Genomic DNA, 17,211 nt, shown 5'->3' on the forward strand with positions numbered 1-17,211 from the left:
CTGCCTGCTACTCTGCCTACTTGTGCTCTCTCTGTCAAATAAATAAAATTAAAATAATAAGGTTCCCCAGGAACCAATGTGAGTGCCAGGTATATTAGCATTTTTTTGAAGGATCTGAAAGAATCTACTGTGAAGGCTACAAGTTTGGGGAGCTATAAACTGTTGGGAAGAAGCTGGAGGCAAGGAGCCAAGGCAAAAGAGCCAGACTATAGAAAGATCTTTCAAGTCCAATAGCACTCGAGTGGGTAGACAAGCAGCAAATAATGTCATGTAAAAAAAAATACAAGACAATGGGGTGCCTGGGTGGCTCAGTCATTCAGCATCTGTCTTTGGATCAGATCATGATCCCAGGGTCCTGGGATCGAGCCCCACATCGGGCTCCCAGCTCCGTGGGAAGCCTGCTTCTCCCTCTCCCACTCCCCCTGCTTGTGTTCCTTCTCTCGCTGTGTCCCTCTCTGTCAAATAAATAAATAAAATCTTAAAAAAAAAATACAAGATAATGACTTTTAGGGGAAATAATTCACAAAAATCAAGAGCTCTGAGCATCAAACTCAGAAAGAGAATCCACTGTACTGATGGGGGCCCAAATGCCCAACCAAATCAAATGTTAGGTACCACCAAGAAGGATCTCAGAAACTGTGGAACTAGGCAAATAATTTAGAGGAAGTTAGCTAAAATGATCAGGGCCAGGGCAAGAAGAGATACCGCTAAAAAACAGAGAATAAAAGGGCAAACTGAAAGGAGCTGTGACCAAAATCTAGAGGCCAGGGTAGATGCATTTCTTAGAAATAAAAAGAAAACATGTTTAGGATGAGAAATTAAACACATTAGCCTGGGAGGAGGTATGGGCACTGAACACACACACATTCCTATAAAGTTGGATATGTTAGTTAATCCCAGGGTTGTCTGATTAAAAGTTGATTAAAGAAGGTGGTCTATTCAAGGGAGCCAGACCCTCCCAAACTTTGTCCCTAGAGACTGGCTGTCCTCCGTTTTTAAGCTGGGGTCTGCACAGCTAAGAACTGCTCTCCATCTTGCCAAGATTTAGGATGGCTCTCAGCTGGCTGACTGGAACTGGCATGAAGCAGGATCACATAATTTCAGATACGTTACCTTTTTTCCCCCCTTGAGTTACACATGAAAAAAGCAAAACCAGGTATTTTTTTTCTTTCTCTTTTTTAGGGGAGGTGGGTGGAAGTAAGGGTGGGACATGGCAATGTGTAGGGAGGAGAAAAATACTGATGTTGATAGCTCACAGGATTGCAATTGGTGGGCTTAGTTTAACATGTAAAAGGAAAATAGTATGTTCAAAGGAATGAGGCACTCAAAGGATTGAAATGAGATTTTTCTTTGGTTCCCAGGGACCTGTCCCTGGGCTCTCCAAGGTTAGGTTCCAAAGCTATTCCTTTTGGCTCTGTGACACACGAAGAATCTCAAAGATTTAGACTCTGGCGCCAGCTGTGCAAGCAGAGTGGTTAGGTCAACAGTTCACATTAGAGGTATAAAATTAATTAGACCCAAATCTCTAGACTCAAGGGCAAGACCTGTGTCCAAAAGCCCCTTCTACCTGACGAATCCAGCTGCTGGCTTCAGTCCAGGCTATCCTCAGACCAGCTCAGAACATGACTGAGTCCTTTCTCCTTCTACTTTTCAAAAGGTTGTTGGAGAATGCAGTCCTCAGAAGGAGGGCCTGGCCTCAGTGGGAGATGCCCAGAGACTGCAGCAGGTGAAAGGTGGCCCCCAAGGCCCAGCCTGTCTCTATGTTGTTCACTTTCTTTGAGAGCTGTTGAGAAAAAAAATAAAAGCTCACATTGTCATCAATTTTCAACTCTAGCAAGCATGACAGAGGCAGAGAGTATCTACAAAGATCATCCACATGGCCAAACCAAGGTAAAATTTGGGGTAGCCAGTCTTGGGAGGCTTCCCACTACCCCCCCGTAACAGTTTCCCTCCTGTTGTGGCTTACACCTGCTAATCTGGCCTCTGAATCTTCTGGCCCAGGAAGTGGTCTCACCCAGGCCTTCTAGACAGAGGCTTCTGAATTCTTTCCCTAATCCTGGAACTAAATACACGAGGAGTTGGGAATAGATTTAGGGGTAGCAAAGAACATACTAAAGTTCTCAATTCATACTCTGTAAACAACCGAAACTTCTTAAGCACTAATTAATAACCAATCAAGGCATTTAAGGCCTTCTAGACAGGTTGCGCCTCAATTAGTTCAGTAACTTTGGGCAAGTGTTTAGACCTGTTTCCTCCACTACGTAACAAACGGATTAGGTCAGTATTTATCAAATTGTTTTCTTTAGACTCTTAGGAGTTCTTGGAAGTGCTTTGAAGGAGAAAGGGAGGCCAAATGCTAAAGGGGTTCCAGGCCCCCTTCCTCTGCTTCCACCAGACAGCTCCACTTTGATCAGCTTTACCGGCCTTCTGTGTAAGCTTCTGTTGAACAGCGATGCTACCACTGATCACACCACACACAAGAGTCTGGAAACCAGTGGACTGGATTTAGTCTTTCTTTCTAGAACTACTTTCTTATGATACAATACTTCTGCAGTGACCTGATGAAATCTACGCTAGGCACTGTGCCAAAAACTGGGAAGAATGGCATGTGAGCATCACCTTGAGATTTAGTCTGCGGCACGTGAGTCAAATTGGGAGTGCCACCCCCACCCCCAAATGCTCCTCTGCCCTTGGGACTGGGCTCACAGCCTGGGATAAAGAAGTTGAAGTGAAGTGACCTCTGGGCCAGGGAACTGCCTGTCACTGAATTTAATTCTGCTACCACTGAAATGATAAAGATGAAAAGGATGCCAGCACTGGAAATGGCAGAAAACGGTCTTTAAATGACGTGGTTACTGTTGATCCTTAAGTAGAGGAAGTAAACTTTGTATGTATTAAGGACTTAGGATGACCTTTCTTATCCACAAATCTATCCCCAACTGGTGTGAAATGCCTACACTAATAATGCCAAGATTAATAACTTACTATGTGCCAGGCATTGTGCTTTACGTACAGTATCTCAATTTTCCTAACAGCCCTATGAAATAGGTATGCTAAAGATCCCTAAGTTTGGACAAGAAACCTCAGAGTTAGAGGAAGTAAGTCATTTAAGGTTACAGAGCTGGTAAGCTCGCAGACTCAGAACGTGAACCCAGATGTGATGGACAATGGAGCCGTCCTTTAAATATATGTGATACTGAGTCTACTGGCAAGTGATTCCTTGTTAAGCACCTTAAATGCCGATATTCTTGTCAGACAAACGCGTTAAATCCAAATTTAGTGGATTTAATGCAAAGTTTATGAGTTTACAAAATCTGTGCAACACAAGAAAGGAAGCAATGTAAACTCATCTGGAAGTGGGGAAACAGGAAGGGGAAGTGGCACGAGCAAGGGCACTTCAAAAACAAAGTAGAGTCTACCTACTTGACCCCAGAGTTCAAAGTCGCCTGTGCCATACTTGTATTTCTGTCACATCTCTTCTAAGAGACTATATGCTATTTGAGGATAAGACTGTATCTTAATTATCTTTGTAACCATAATGTACAGTTATCCAATTGTGGTACAGAAGACAACAAAGTAAATGGGCTGGACGAAACATAAAAGATGTGTTTAGAATAGATAAATAATTTCCTACAGATAAAGTGGAGCCTGCATGTGCTGAAACAGATGGACAGAACAGGAAGACAAAGAGGGACCCAAGATTCAAGGGACACTAAATATATGAGACACATATAAAATACATAAGACATACTACAAATACACAAGGCATTCAACACTACTGAGAACTTGAATAAGCCACTCACTGGTGACACCCTTTTGTCCTCTGCCAAATAAAACCATCTAATGGGCTAATGAGTGAATGCTACCAGCCAGTGTACCTGCCCCCGTGCCTCTCTAAATTGAGCAAATTTGTCTGATGGCCACAGGCACCTTCTGTCCCTGTACCCCCTTGATCAGCTCTAGTACTTATAACCATACTATCAGCAGCAGAGAGAGAGGCAGGACATATGAACCCAGGATTTTGGAAGTATGGCACTTCCAACCTGCCTGCACCCTATCCTGTGTGTTCCTAACCCTTTTCTTCCCTTTGCTTCTTGCCCTGAGTTTTGAACTTGCTTTAATAAACCATGTGACTTGGACACCTTGATTTGGGATATAAGCCTTTATGCTCTGTGACCCCTGGGATAGCGTGCCTGGGAATATACTTAGAAGCTACCATCGCATCAAGCTAATTTCCCACATTCATGGTGTCTTACACAGCGCTTTGCCCACATCCTTAATAAAAACCCCGCATAATTCCACCTGCAGCCACTCTGATTACTACACAAGTGCTTTTCCTAATTCCCAAAGAAGTGGACTGTTTTGTGATTCTCTCTTACCTGTAAGATAGTACTGTCTGCAAAGCCAAAGCCGTCCTTCAACAGGGCTGTGATGTAACTGAGATCCATGCACAGGAAAGGACTGCCTGAGGTGAAGTTTTCCAAGTTATCACACACTGAAAGGGAGGGAGAGTGAAGAGTGGAATCCAAGTTTGCAGCCAACTGGCAGGTATATGATTTCCTCTAAATATAGACTCAGGATAAGCAAAGCAGAATTCTCCATGTGGTTGATGCTGGGGAGTCATGAAGACTAGAACTGGATAAAGAAGACGTGGTGTGTGTGTATGTATACATAATGTACATTATACACACATTGTATAATATGTACTATACGTTATATATTATATATACACATACATCTTCTTCTATACATATGTATACATAATACACACACACACACACACACAATGGAATACTACTCAGCCATAAAAAAGAATGGTATCTTGTCACTTGTTATGATTTGGAAGGATCTAGAGGGTGTTATGCTAAGTGAAGTTCAGTCAGACAGAGAAAGACAACTACCATATGATTTCACTTATATGTGGAACCCTCCCCCAAAAACAAAACAAATGAACAAACAAAGAAAAAAACAGACTCTTAAATAGAACAACTGGTGGTTGCCAGAGTGGAGATGGGTAGGGGGATGGGAAAAATAGGTGAAGGAAATTAAGAGGTACAAACTTTCAGCTGTAAAATAAATAAGTCACAGAGATGGAAAGTACAGCATAGGGAATATAGTCAGTAACACTGTAATAATATTGTATGGTGAAAGATAGTGACTATATTATCATGCCGAACACCGGATAATGTATAGAATAGTCAAATCTATATGTTGTACACCTAAAACTGATATAACACTGTACGTCAATTATACTTCAATAGAAAAAAAAAAGGAAGGAAGAAAGAAATGTAGAAAGAAGAAAAGATTTTCACCATCTCCCCAAAGCCTCTTGTATTCCCATGGATTTCTATGCCACTTAATGCTTTTAATTGCTGGCAAAAAAACAGGAAACCAGCCTTCTGAGACGCTTTCTGCTGACTGCGGTGCTTTAGGTCACTTTCGGGTCACTGCAGTTCGCAGGCGCAGATGCATGGACTTGCCTTCACGGGCTTCCACTGGCACTTACCTTCCCTTGCTTTTCTTTCAAAATCTTCAACTTTTAAAACACCCCCTGTTTCATAATCTAAAATGAAACAGTAGCTAATGTCAAAAAGCCTTCAAGGAAACAAGGAAATTCATCTTAGTGCTATTTATAATAATGAAAAACCATAAGTAAAATTTCTAACATTACAGAATGGGCTAAACAAACATGACATAGCCATATAATATAATCTATGTAGTCTATTTTATTAATAATTATTCTATGTATATTTAACCACAATAAAAAAATTGATCTGTTAAAAAAATAGAAAATAGGAAATTAATTCATATCTCAGGCCATCACAGATCATACACATACATTCACAGCTAACAAAAAGCATTACTATTGTGATAAGGAAATAAAAGTTATCAAGGGGGGGGCGCCTGGGTGGCTCAGTTGGTTAAGCGACTGCCTTCGGCTCAGGTCATGATCCTGGAGTCCCTGGATCGAGTCCCGCATCGGGCTCCCTGCTCGGCAGGGAGTCTGCTTTGCCCTCTGACCCTATCCCCTCTCATGTGTTCTCTCTCATTCTCTCTCTCTCAAATAAATAAATAAAATCTTTAAAAAAATAAAAAATAAAAAATAAAAGTTATCAAGGGGGAGTAAGAAACTTTTTGGGGTAATGGACATATTATTTGAATTTGGTGATGGCTTAATGGGTATACACCTATGTCAAAACTTAGTAAACTGTACACTTTAAATATTCATATTTTATTTTATATCAGTTATACCTCAATAAAAATATTTAAAAAACAGACTTCATATGTGTCTCTTTATGCCACTTTCTAGCAAAAGATTCTAAATCATATTCACCCTTCCACTGCAGCAATTGTCATCCAACAGCCAGCACTGGAGAAGAACAGTGTGATCACTTATGACAAAGCATTTCAAATGCTCCTCTTCTCCCTTTCCCTTCCCCAGGACAGCTTTGCCCAGTTCCCTCCCCAGGCTGATTCCTGGAGTAAACTTACCAATCATGTCCGTGTCAACAGCACGATCATAATAGTAAGAGAAAGCGTAGAAGGAGCTCTTCTGGACCTCATCTGGCTGGTGAAGTTTTCCCTGGACCACCCTCAGCACTTCAGCATAGCAGGGCTCAAAGCCCATCTCCCCTGCCACAGCAAAGGTGAGAAAAATGAAAGCTCGCTGAGGCGAGCTGTCGGGAGCCAACAAAGAAACAACAGGAGGATCAAGGAAAGCAGAATATTGAGGCTCAGGACAAAGGGCTGACAAAGATGAACAAACTTCCATAGCCCTGTCACTCTGGAGGAAAGGCACCTGCTTCCCCATGGCAGCTTCCCTCCCAAACCTGTGTTCACCAAAAATAGCCATATCCAACTCAAGCCAGAAGCATCCAGAAGTCTCACCGCTTCCTTCACTGGAAAAATTGAGATTTTTCCTTGATTTTAAGGTCTTTGCTTTTTATAATACCAAGATGAATTATTCCTTCTAATGTCTCAGTTTTAAATGTTACTATAATTTAAAAAGCTAAACATTAATGGGATCTAGAGTTTCTAGACAGAGTTTCTCCTTGAGGAGGGCAGAGACCCTTAAAGCATTAGACCCAGGTTAAGAACAGGTTTCTAGGGCGCCTGGGTGGCTCAGTTGGTTAAGCGACTGCCTTCGGCTCAGGTCATGATCCCGGAGTCCCGGGATCGAGTCCCACATCGGGCTCCCTGCTCGGCGGGGAGTCTGCTTCTCCCTCTAACCCTACCCCCTCTTGTGCTCTCTCTCTCACTTTCTCTCTCTCAAATAAATAAATAAAATCTTTAAAAAAAAAAAAAAAAGAACAAGTTTCTAATGGATCCACAACACCTGGGCAGGGAAAGAGCAGGACATAGGGATGGTTGCCTTGTTCGCTGTCATTTCACATTATTCCTCTACTGCATACCAAGATCTATTTGGAATGAGTCCCTGCAAAAGACAAGCTTCTCTTGAGTTCTGGAAAACATTTCCCATGGAACTTTTCCAGACTTCTACTGTAAAGGTAATTTCTTTTTTTTTTTAAGATTTTATTTATTTATTTGACAGAGAGAGACACAGCGAGAGAGGGAACACAAGCAGGGGGAGTGGGAAAGGGAGAAGCAGGCTTCCCGCGGAGCAGGGAGCCCGATGCGGGGCTCGATCCCAGGACTCTGGGATCATGACCTGAGCCAAAGGCAGACGCTTAACGACTGAGCCACCCACGCGCCCCTGTAAAGGTAATATCAACCGTGAAAAAACATCGCTTGCCTTCTCTGTTGCCACCATACTGATATTTCACACCCCCAAAGATCCACTCCGCTTCCAACCATCTCGGTAGACAGGCACTTCGGAAAGTGTGTCCATCAGTCCCTGAAAGAAGCCAGACCACAGAGTAAGAGGCAAGGATTTGAGAGAGGGTGTGTGCAAGAGTGAGAGAGACACACACACACGCATACACACAAGCATGCACACACCCATGCAAGCAAGAAGCCAGTCAAGTTAAAAGGAATTACCAAAAAGTAGGTAGTTCCATGACTTCATCTTACGACAGGATTTTTTAACTCAGGGTTCACAGATGGGCCTTCTGGGGTTGGTGAACCCTCTAAAACTACAGATAAATTTTTGTGCATCTCTGCATTTGCCAGAGGGGTCCATGGCTTTCATCACATCTCAAAGAAATCCAAAACTTACAATGGAATAAGTTCCTTCCTGCCTAAAAAAAGGGAAAAAATACTGTTCTACTTTTCTCATTGGTTGTTGTGAGGCTTAAATGAAATACATTTGAAGATGTTTTGTAAACTCTGAAATGCTATACAATCATCATCACAATAAGAGTGTACTGTGAGCCAGGCACCATAAAAAGTATATTAAATGCAAAATCTCATATAAGGTGAGGAAAGGGGCACAGAAAGTTTAGCTAACTTGCCCCAAATCACAAAGTGGGACTGAACCCAGTTCTGCCTGACCCCAAAAGCTGAGCTCTTAACTGCTCTACCACCTTTGAAGAGATGAATAAAGTTGCTCAGTCACTCCACCTTTGCAAGTAGACTGATGTTGCTTCCTGCGCCTCCCATGAACAACTAAGGGCTTGAGCAAACTTCTGCCACATTCACTCTTGGAGTTTTGAATTTCTGCAGCAGCCTCCTGGTCACAGGTGTTGCCCCTATATATAGACTTCATTCTAGAAATGGCTAATAATGTATACTAAGACAACAGAATGCAACATAAAGTAGAAAAGGAATCTGCTATTATCATGTCCATTATACAATACATGCTTCCTAAATCAGCATAACCCTTTCCTTTACAGAATCACTGTGAAGGAAGGGGAAAGGCAAGCTGCATATGGGTGTCACTCTCACCACACCCCAACCAGCACAGGTACCAGACGAACCTTCTGTTTCCAGGGCTCCCAGGGTTGCTAGTCTTGCAGCTTTCAATCCAAATCCCAAGTAACTGTAAAACACAGGATTGACTAATTTCATGCTGGTCCTGAAGATCTCCAGCCTAAAGCTATCTCTTTCAAAAGCAGTATGGTTTCTCTGTCTTCCACTGGAGAGGGGAAAACCTTGTTCTCTGTGACCTCTTCATCTTGTGTGGACAAGTGGTAATTTCTGCACAGTTCAGATCAAGGCCATCCAGAACTTTCCATGCCTATGATTTAAAGGCCAGAGCCAGTGACACTTTCTAGGATCCCACCTTGGGAACCATGCCCAGAAAAGCTCTCATTACTTTAGCTTCCAGCCCCACTGTGATCAAATCCAAGGATGGATTCTGAACATCTGAAAGCAAACTCAAGGAGTTGGCAGAGATCTTTGGCTGAAGATTCTTCAAGTGTCCTCTCGCTAGAGAAAACTTTTTTTTAAGTTTATTTATTTATTTATTTATTTGGGGGAAGAGAGAGAGAGAGTAGGGGGGAGAGAGAGAGAGAGAATAAGTGGGCGGGAGCGACAGAGGGAGAGGGAGAAGCAGACTCCCCTCTGAGCAGGGAGCCTGCCTGGGGCTCAATCCCAGGACCCTGGGATCATGACCTGAGCCAAAGACAGACACTTAACTGACTGAGCCACCTAGGCACCCCTCTCTAGAGAAAACTTTTGACCCTTTATTCTATACTTTTGAGGCCAAGAATGGAGAAACCTCTTGGGTCCTTGGGCTTCGGTAAGTGGCTCTGGTTTCAGTTACCAGACCTTTGGGGGTCGGCAGAGACTTTGTAAGGCTAGTCAGATACAATAACAGATGTGAAAATGCTTTGAAAAGTTAGGACAATCATGCAACATGAAGTATTATTCCTCCCTGTCCCCCTCCTCACCTATGTGTATAGAGCTTATAAGTGCTGTTAAACATCTCAAATGAAGTGAGGTAGCCCTGAGGGGTTTGTTCCAGGGTTTTCTGCAAATCAGAAAAAGACTATTCAGGATCTGCAATTGTCTGAAGGTGTTAACACCACCATCCCTGTCCCTCCCCCCAAAAATCAGAGATGAAAGAGACAGACTAAGCTGCTGATCTCACAAGGCTGGAGGAATCAAAGGGACTCTGAGCAGTAGGGTTGGGGGGTGGGCAGGGGAAGCATACCCAGTCATTAACTGTGGCGGAGCTACTGTCTGAAAATGGGGCACCACTTTCTTGGCACCATGATATGCCTGCCAAGTGGGCTGCTAACCAGCCTTCGTGTAAATAACTCACCTCAAACTGGGGTAGGAACGTAATTTGGGTGGAGGCCCCCCCCAGGTCCAGGGTCCCCACAGTCTCCTGGCTGTGGCCATGCAGCTGACCTGTGAATGAGAGCCAGCTCTGAGTATCTTCTGCTTCCAGGACAGCCCAACACTCCTCTGTCTGCAATCTCTCTCCTGCTCTTGTTGTATACTGCAGGTGTTCCATAAACACTCCACTGCTCCCCAGCCCCGGAGGCTGTACGTGAGTGCTAACCTATAGGGACTCTTGTGGTAGCTGAGGCCTTGAAGACAGGGTATAAACATTAACTTCCTATCTCTTCCTTCCCTTTTTTTTTTTTAAACACAGTACAAGCAAAAGGGTTATTTACTCTTTGACCCTGTACGAAACCCAGTTAATGTCTTAGAATAAGCTTGAGAATGTATTACCTGTCAGAAAATTCACAGTAACCCAAGCTAAGATGCCTGAAAGAGAGAGAAAAACAGGGATTACATCTCAGAGCATTTCCCCCCGATCTTCCTTGACCTCATTTTTGGTCTTTTTCTCTAAAATTTTGTGTCTAGGGGTGCCTGGGTGGCTCAATCGTTAAGCGTCTGCCTTCAGCTCAGGTCGTGATCTCAGGGTCCTGGGATTGAGCCCCACATCGGGCTCCTTGCTTGGCGGGAAGCCTGCTTCTCCCTCTCCCACTCCCCTTGCTTGTGTTCCCTCTCTCGCTGTGTCTCTCTCTGTCAAATAAATAAATAAAATCTTTAAAAATAAATAAAAATAAAAATAAAATTTTGTATCTAAAACACACATTTTCCTTCTCCCTGTCCTTCCATTTCCTCTTAGCCCATCCCTCCTGGCTTATTTGCTTCTCCTTATTTAGTTCCTTTTACTTCAGCACCCCATCCCCGTTCCCAATTCTTTAATTTTTTATTTTAAAGATTTTATTTATTTGACAGAGAGAGACACAGGGAGAGAGGGAACACAAGCAGGGGGAGTGGGAGAGGGAGAAGCAGGCTCCCCTCTGAGCAGGGAGCCCGACGCAGGGCTCGATCCCAGGACCCTGCGATCATGACCCGAGCCAGAGGCAGACGCTTAACAACTGAGCCACCCAGGCAAACCTTTATTTTTTTTAAAGATTTTTTTAAATTTATTTATTTCACAGAGAGAGACACAGCAAGAGAGGGAACACAAGCAGGGGGAGTGGGAGAGGGAGAAGCAGGCTTCCCGCTGAGCAGGGAGCCCGATGCGGGGCTTGATCCCAGGACCGTGAGATGATGACCTGATCCGAAGGCAGACGCTTAACGACTGAGCCACCCAGACGCCCCTATTCCCAGTTCTTTTAATCAAATCTTTTATTAATCCTGGCCCTCTCCCCTCAGAACATGTATTAACACCTCTCCCACCTTCATAGGATCCGTCCATGATGCTAACACTGTCATCTGGTACCAGGAAAGGTGATTTCTTGAAGATTTCTCTTACCTAAAGAAAAAGGGAAAAAGTCTGGATTCCCTAAGGCAATAAAGAAGATTTCCATATTTTGGCTATATCTTATTAAGGCTTAGAAAACTACACTCTTCATTTCCCTAGATAAAATGTTAGCAGAACATTCCTTTTCCCTAAAAAACTAGAGAAGGAACTACACAAGCCATTACTGGTTTCTTGTAAAAACAAAAAACACAGGAATTCCTCTGACTTTAAAATAAATCTCAACCAAACTATTGAAATTTATAGGTGAACTGGACCTAGGAAAGGGCATACATTTGATCCCTTCCAGCTCAAATCAGGATCCTGTAATTTTTTTTTTTTTAACAGCTTATTAATCCTGCCTGGGCACGAAGCTAGGACAACCCTTTCCCACTTCATTTCTTAGATGACAAAATAAACGGATGGTAGAGAAGAGTTGGGACTGGGCAGCTCCTGAGGCTATAGAAACATCTCTTCTACTCTCGCACCAAATTCTGCAGGTCTTTGCCCTTGCTCATAAAGGGGGCTCATGTCCATAGGCTGGGGTACTCTGCTGTCAGCCCCTGTTAGATTCAGGCACATGGCTGAGGCCTCATGAGTCCACAGAGACCCCAGATCTAGATTTATTTATCCTATTTTAGGAGATGGGAATGAACATCTCACACACCCTTGACTCTCCATAAATATAGGTCAGCGACATGGGTGTTATGTCTTATTTTTTAATATGATTATCACGAGGCAAGGGAGAGACTTTCCAAACAGGAATAGGAGGAACTCTGGTCTGCTGGCTGTTCTCATTCCTGATAGGATGAAACACTTCATGTGATGACCTCTGGACTCTGTTTCATCCAGGAAAAGCCAGTTAAGTGATCTATAAATTAGCTTTTAAAGAGAAGACAGATAAGCAAACAGGAATAAACACAGAAAGAGAGTTTCTGCTCTTGCCTTCTCCATTTTTCTCCCCTGCCCACAGTTTATTCTTTTTTTTTTTTTTTTTTAAGATTTATTCATTCGTAAGAGACAGAGAGAGAGAGAGAGAGAGAGAGGGAGAAGCAGGCTCCCCGCTGAGCAGGGAGCCCGATGCAGGACTCGATCCCAGGATCCTGGGATCATGACCTGAGCCGAAGGCAGACACTTAACCATCTGAGCCACCCAGGCGCCCCCACAGTTTATTCTTAATACAGCAACCAGAGTGGTGCTTCTTTCTTTCTTTCTTTTTTTTAAAAGATTTTATTTATTTATTTGACAGAGACAGACACAGTGAGAGAAGGAACACAAGCAGGGCGAGTGGGAGAGGGAGAAGCAGGCCTCCCGCTGAGCAGGGAGCCCGATGCGGGGCTCGATCCCAGGACCCTGGGATCATGACCCAAGCCAAAGGCAGACACTCAATGACTGAGCCACCCAGGCGCCCCTCTTTTTTTTTTTTTTTTTTAAAGATTTATCTTTATTTATTTTAGAGAGAGAGTGTGTCCACGTGTTGGTGGGGGAGAGGGAGAGGGAGAGAATCTCAAGCTGACTCCCTACTGAGCGCAGAGCCCAAAGCTAGCTCAACCCCACAACCCTGAGATCATGACCTGAGCCATGAGGTCAGATGCCCAACCAATTGAACCCCCCAGGCACCTGTCCCTTTTTTTAGTTAAGTAGGCTCCACACCCAGCATGGAGCACAAAGCAGGTTGTATATGTACACTCACAACCATGAGATCAAGACCTGAGCTAATAGTTGGACACCTAACCAACTGAGCCATCCAGGCACCCCCAGAGTGGTGCTTTTAAAACAGATGTCAGATCCTGCCTCTCAGCTCAAGACCCTCCAGTGACTTCCTTCTTAGAGAAAAAGCCAAAGTCCTTACACTTGCCTTTAAGGCCCTACATGATAAACCCCTCACATCTCTCTGACCTCATCTCCGACTTCCCTTCCATCACTTGCTTCCCCTCCAGCTGCACTGACCTCCCGGATACTGTTCCTTGAACATGCCAAGCACATTTCATGCTCTAGGCCTTTGTACCTGCTATTTCTTTTGCGTGGAATATTCTTCCTATAAATGTCTTGTATAGCTTGCTTCTTTATTCCTTTCAGGCCTCTGATCAAATGCATCTAATCAATGAGGTCTTCCCTGACCATCCTATTTAAAGCAGTATCCCTCCACACCACCACCAGCATTCCCTAGTTGACTTCCCCTGCTTTTCTTTCTCCATCTCATCTACAGTACCTGACATACTTCGTAGTGAGTTGTTTAGTTTTCTGTCCGCTTGCAACTAGAATGCAAGCTCTACCAGGACACAGACTAATTGTCATTTTTTTGCTCCCTGCAGCATGTCCCCCGGGAACTTCACCAGTGCCCAGTACACAGTAAGCACTCATATGCTGAATAAATGAATAAATGAATGAGGAATCAGGATTCAGATTCTCATGCAGACATGCTAGGCAGCTTGTTCTTGGACAAGGGACTAAGGCCCTCTGTGCTGATAGTCAAAGGAAAATGGATTTTGAGCTCTGAATTAGCATACTTATAATACAGAATCATTTTTTGCTGTGATTTTTTTTTAAAGGTTTTATTTATTTATTTGAGAGAGAGAGAATGAGAGAGAGCACATGAGAGGGGGGAGGGTCAGAGGGAGAAGCAGACTCCCTGCCGAGCAGGGAGCCCGATGTGGGATTCGATCCAGGGACTCCAGGATCATGACCTGAGCCGAAGGCAGTCGCTTAACCAACTGAGCCACCCAGGCGCCCTGCTGTGATTTTTTAAAAAAGATTTTATTTATTTACTTGAGAGAGAGCATGCACACATGGGGAGGGGCAAAGAGGGAGGGAAAAGGAGGGGGAAAGAGTCTTGAGCAGACTCCCCACTGAGCATAGAGCCCCACTCGGGGCTTGATCCTATGACCCTGAGATCATGACCTGAGCCAAAACCAAGAGTTGGACTCTCAACCAATTGAGCCACCCAGGCGCCCCAACTGTGATTCTTTTTTTAAAGATTTTATTTATTTATTTATTTATTTGACAGAGAGAGACACAGTGAGAGAGGGAACACAAGTGAGGGAGAGGGAGAAGCAGGCTTCCCGCTGAGCAGGGAGCCCGATGTGGCACTCGATCCCAGGACCCCAGGATCATGACCTGAGCCGAAGGCAGACGCTTAACAACTGAGCCACCCAGGCGCCCTGCCCCAACTGTGATTTTTGTTATAATGGGATCCCACCTATAAATATTCTTCATAATACGTAATTTAAATCTTATTAGTTTACATGCTTTTTGCAAAATAAATGTTCAGTAATGTTAACAATTTTGAGTTTAAAAAAGCTTCCTACTTAAATTTTTTATCTAAACAAGAAGTTGAAATGGACATACAAATGACCAACAGACACATGACAAGATGCTCAACAACTCTCATCATCAGGGAAATGCAAATCAAAACTACAATGAGATATCATCTCATACCTATCAGAACGGCTAAAATCAAAAACACAAGAAACAACAAGTGTTGGGGAGGATGTTTAAAAAAAAGGGGGGGAACCCTCATGCACTGCTGGTGGGAACGAAAACTGGTGCAGCCACTGTGGAAAACAGTATGGGGGTTCCTCAAAAAGTTAAAAATAGAACTACCCTACAATCCAGTAATTGCACTACTGGGTATTAATCCAAAAAATACAAAAAACACTGATTAAAAGGGATACATACACCCCTATGGTTTTATTGTAGCATTGTCTACAATAGCCAAACTATGGAAGTAGCCCAAGTGTCCTTCAACAGATGAATGGATAAAGAAGATATGGTATATATAAACGATGGAATATTACTCAGCCGTAAAGAATGAAATCTTGCCATTTGCAACAACATGGATGGAGTTAGAGTATAATGCTAAGCATAATAAGTCAGAGAAAGACATACCATATGATCTCACTCATATGTGGAATTTAAGAAATAAAACAAACAGAGACAAAAAACCAGACTCTTTAACTATAGAGAACAAACTGATGGTTACCAGAGGGGAGGTGAGGGGGCATGGGTGAAATAGGTGATGGGGATTAAGAGTGTACTTATCATGATGAGCCCTGAGTAATGTTCAGAACTGCTGAATCACTAATACCATACACCTGAGACTAGTATAACACTATGTTAACTATGCTGGGATTAAAATAAAAAATTTAATTAAAAAAATACTTTATGCTGAGAGAAAAAAGTCAGATGTAAAAAAAAAAAGAAAGAACATAAACTGTGTAATTACATTTATATGAAATGTAAGAACAAGCAAAACTAATCTACAATGGTAGAAAGCAGATCAGTGGTTGCCTGACTTCAGGAGAGGGGGAAACTGACTGCAAAGGGATACAAGGAAACTTCTGTATTTGTCAAAATTCATTTAACTGTACACTTAAAATGCAGAAATTTTAAGTTCTACCTCAATAAAGTGGGCTAAACATAATTTCTGTGATTATGCTTTAACAAATTAGGAGAATGAAGAACATCATGGACAGAAAGTACTTTAAACTTCTTTAGGAAAAGCTGTATAAATTCAAGAGTAACATTTAAAAATGTAAATAAGTAGCTAGAATAAGTGCCCAGTTACCCCAGTGCTTCAGCAACGGTGGAATACTAAAGGTAGCAGTCACGCACCAGAAAGCTAAAAACCCACGAAGAAAATATTCACATAGGGAAAAAGAATCATCCAAGATGCAAAGGACTTCAAAAATTACCTCAAAGAGCAGAGCCTGGGCTTTCTGTTCTGGCAGTAAGCGCAGTCCCGCTGTTGCCTTCAGGACCACTGGGGTTCTCTTCCAGTGACTTCGGGGTATTGAGTCTTTCGCCACCTCTAAGAGTCCTTGAACAGTCTCAGCACCCTTCAAAAGAGATGACCTACTCATCCAGTGAAAGTCATTTAGGGGCACTTGTCTCTTCCCTCAGCATGTTCTGGGGGTATTAAGAGTGAGGCAGCAGAGGGCTCCATGCACACTCTGCTCTGTAGAAGAAACCCAGAGAAGTAGGCTTCTTTGAAGGAAAATCCATTTAATTTCGATTGAGTAAAAACAAAAATGATTCTGTCATAGCATGGTCATTATAACTGACTGTTATTTTGTGCCTCATAAATTAGCTTTAGGCCAGAAAGTTGGGTACAGTGAAGAAAACACTGGATGTGGACTTAGAAAGACTTGCTTGTTAGCCCTGTGTCTTAACACAGGGGCTTGGTTTCCTCCCCATATATATATGAGGTAGATACACCTCATAACACTACAAAACTGCTGAGCGCGTTAGATGAGGCAGAGTGCGTATACCTGCCACACAAACGCTGGGGTGGCTGTCGTGCTACGGTTTTTATGGTCTCTGTAAGGACAGAACACGTCAGGTTCATATGTGCATCACCAGCACCTACACACACAGTACACAGTAGATACTAAATTTATGAAATTAAAAACCATTATTTCAAATCCACTGTTTCCCTGAGTGAACATCTAATCTGACAACACGCTGCCTCTAAATTATTATAATTATTAACTACCACAACACAATCTTCTCTACATGTCAAATCAGTTTCTGATAACGTAGTTGCTTTCAACAGCTCCTAATTTTCTGATGTATTTACCATTTCATAACAGTGAACTGAGAAAATA

The 17,211-nt window shown here is 43.0% G+C and overlaps 1 protein-coding gene across 11 annotated transcripts in view; it reads right to left on the reverse strand.

Annotated features, from left to right (window-relative positions):
- Positions 1 to 434: 434 nt before the first annotated feature.
- The window catches only part of ENTPD5 (ectonucleoside triphosphate diphosphohydrolase 5 (inactive)), a 39,166-nt gene continuing 22,389 nt past the window's right edge, over positions 435 to 17,211 (reverse strand). For all 11 annotated transcript variants that reach the window (XM_032405549.1, XM_032405550.1, XM_032405554.1 and 8 more), the window contains 11 exons: positions 16,300 to 16,443; positions 11,545 to 11,620; positions 10,582 to 10,617; positions 10,166 to 10,254; positions 9,792 to 9,871; positions 8,877 to 8,938; positions 7,754 to 7,855; positions 6,493 to 6,633; positions 5,507 to 5,563; positions 4,380 to 4,495; positions 435 to 1,783 (listed from right to left, as the gene is read on the reverse strand). In XM_032405549.1, coding sequence (XP_032261440.1) covers positions 1,697 to 1,783; positions 4,380 to 4,495; positions 5,507 to 5,563; positions 6,493 to 6,633; positions 7,754 to 7,855; positions 8,877 to 8,938; positions 9,792 to 9,871; positions 10,166 to 10,254; positions 10,582 to 10,617; positions 11,545 to 11,620; positions 16,300 to 16,443 — 990 coding nt within the window. In that variant the 3' untranslated portion in view covers positions 435 to 1,696. The remainder of the gene's footprint in view (positions 1,784 to 4,379; positions 4,496 to 5,506; positions 5,564 to 6,492; positions 6,634 to 7,753; positions 7,856 to 8,876; positions 8,939 to 9,791; positions 9,872 to 10,165; positions 10,255 to 10,581; positions 10,618 to 11,544; positions 11,621 to 16,299; positions 16,444 to 17,211) is intronic.

The sequence above is a fragment of the Phoca vitulina genome, unplaced genomic scaffold (assembly GCF_004348235.1).
Source record: "Phoca vitulina isolate PV1807 unplaced genomic scaffold, GSC_HSeal_1.0 scaffold7, whole genome shotgun sequence".
NCBI classification, from domain to species: domain Eukaryota; kingdom Metazoa; phylum Chordata; class Mammalia; order Carnivora; family Phocidae; genus Phoca; species Phoca vitulina.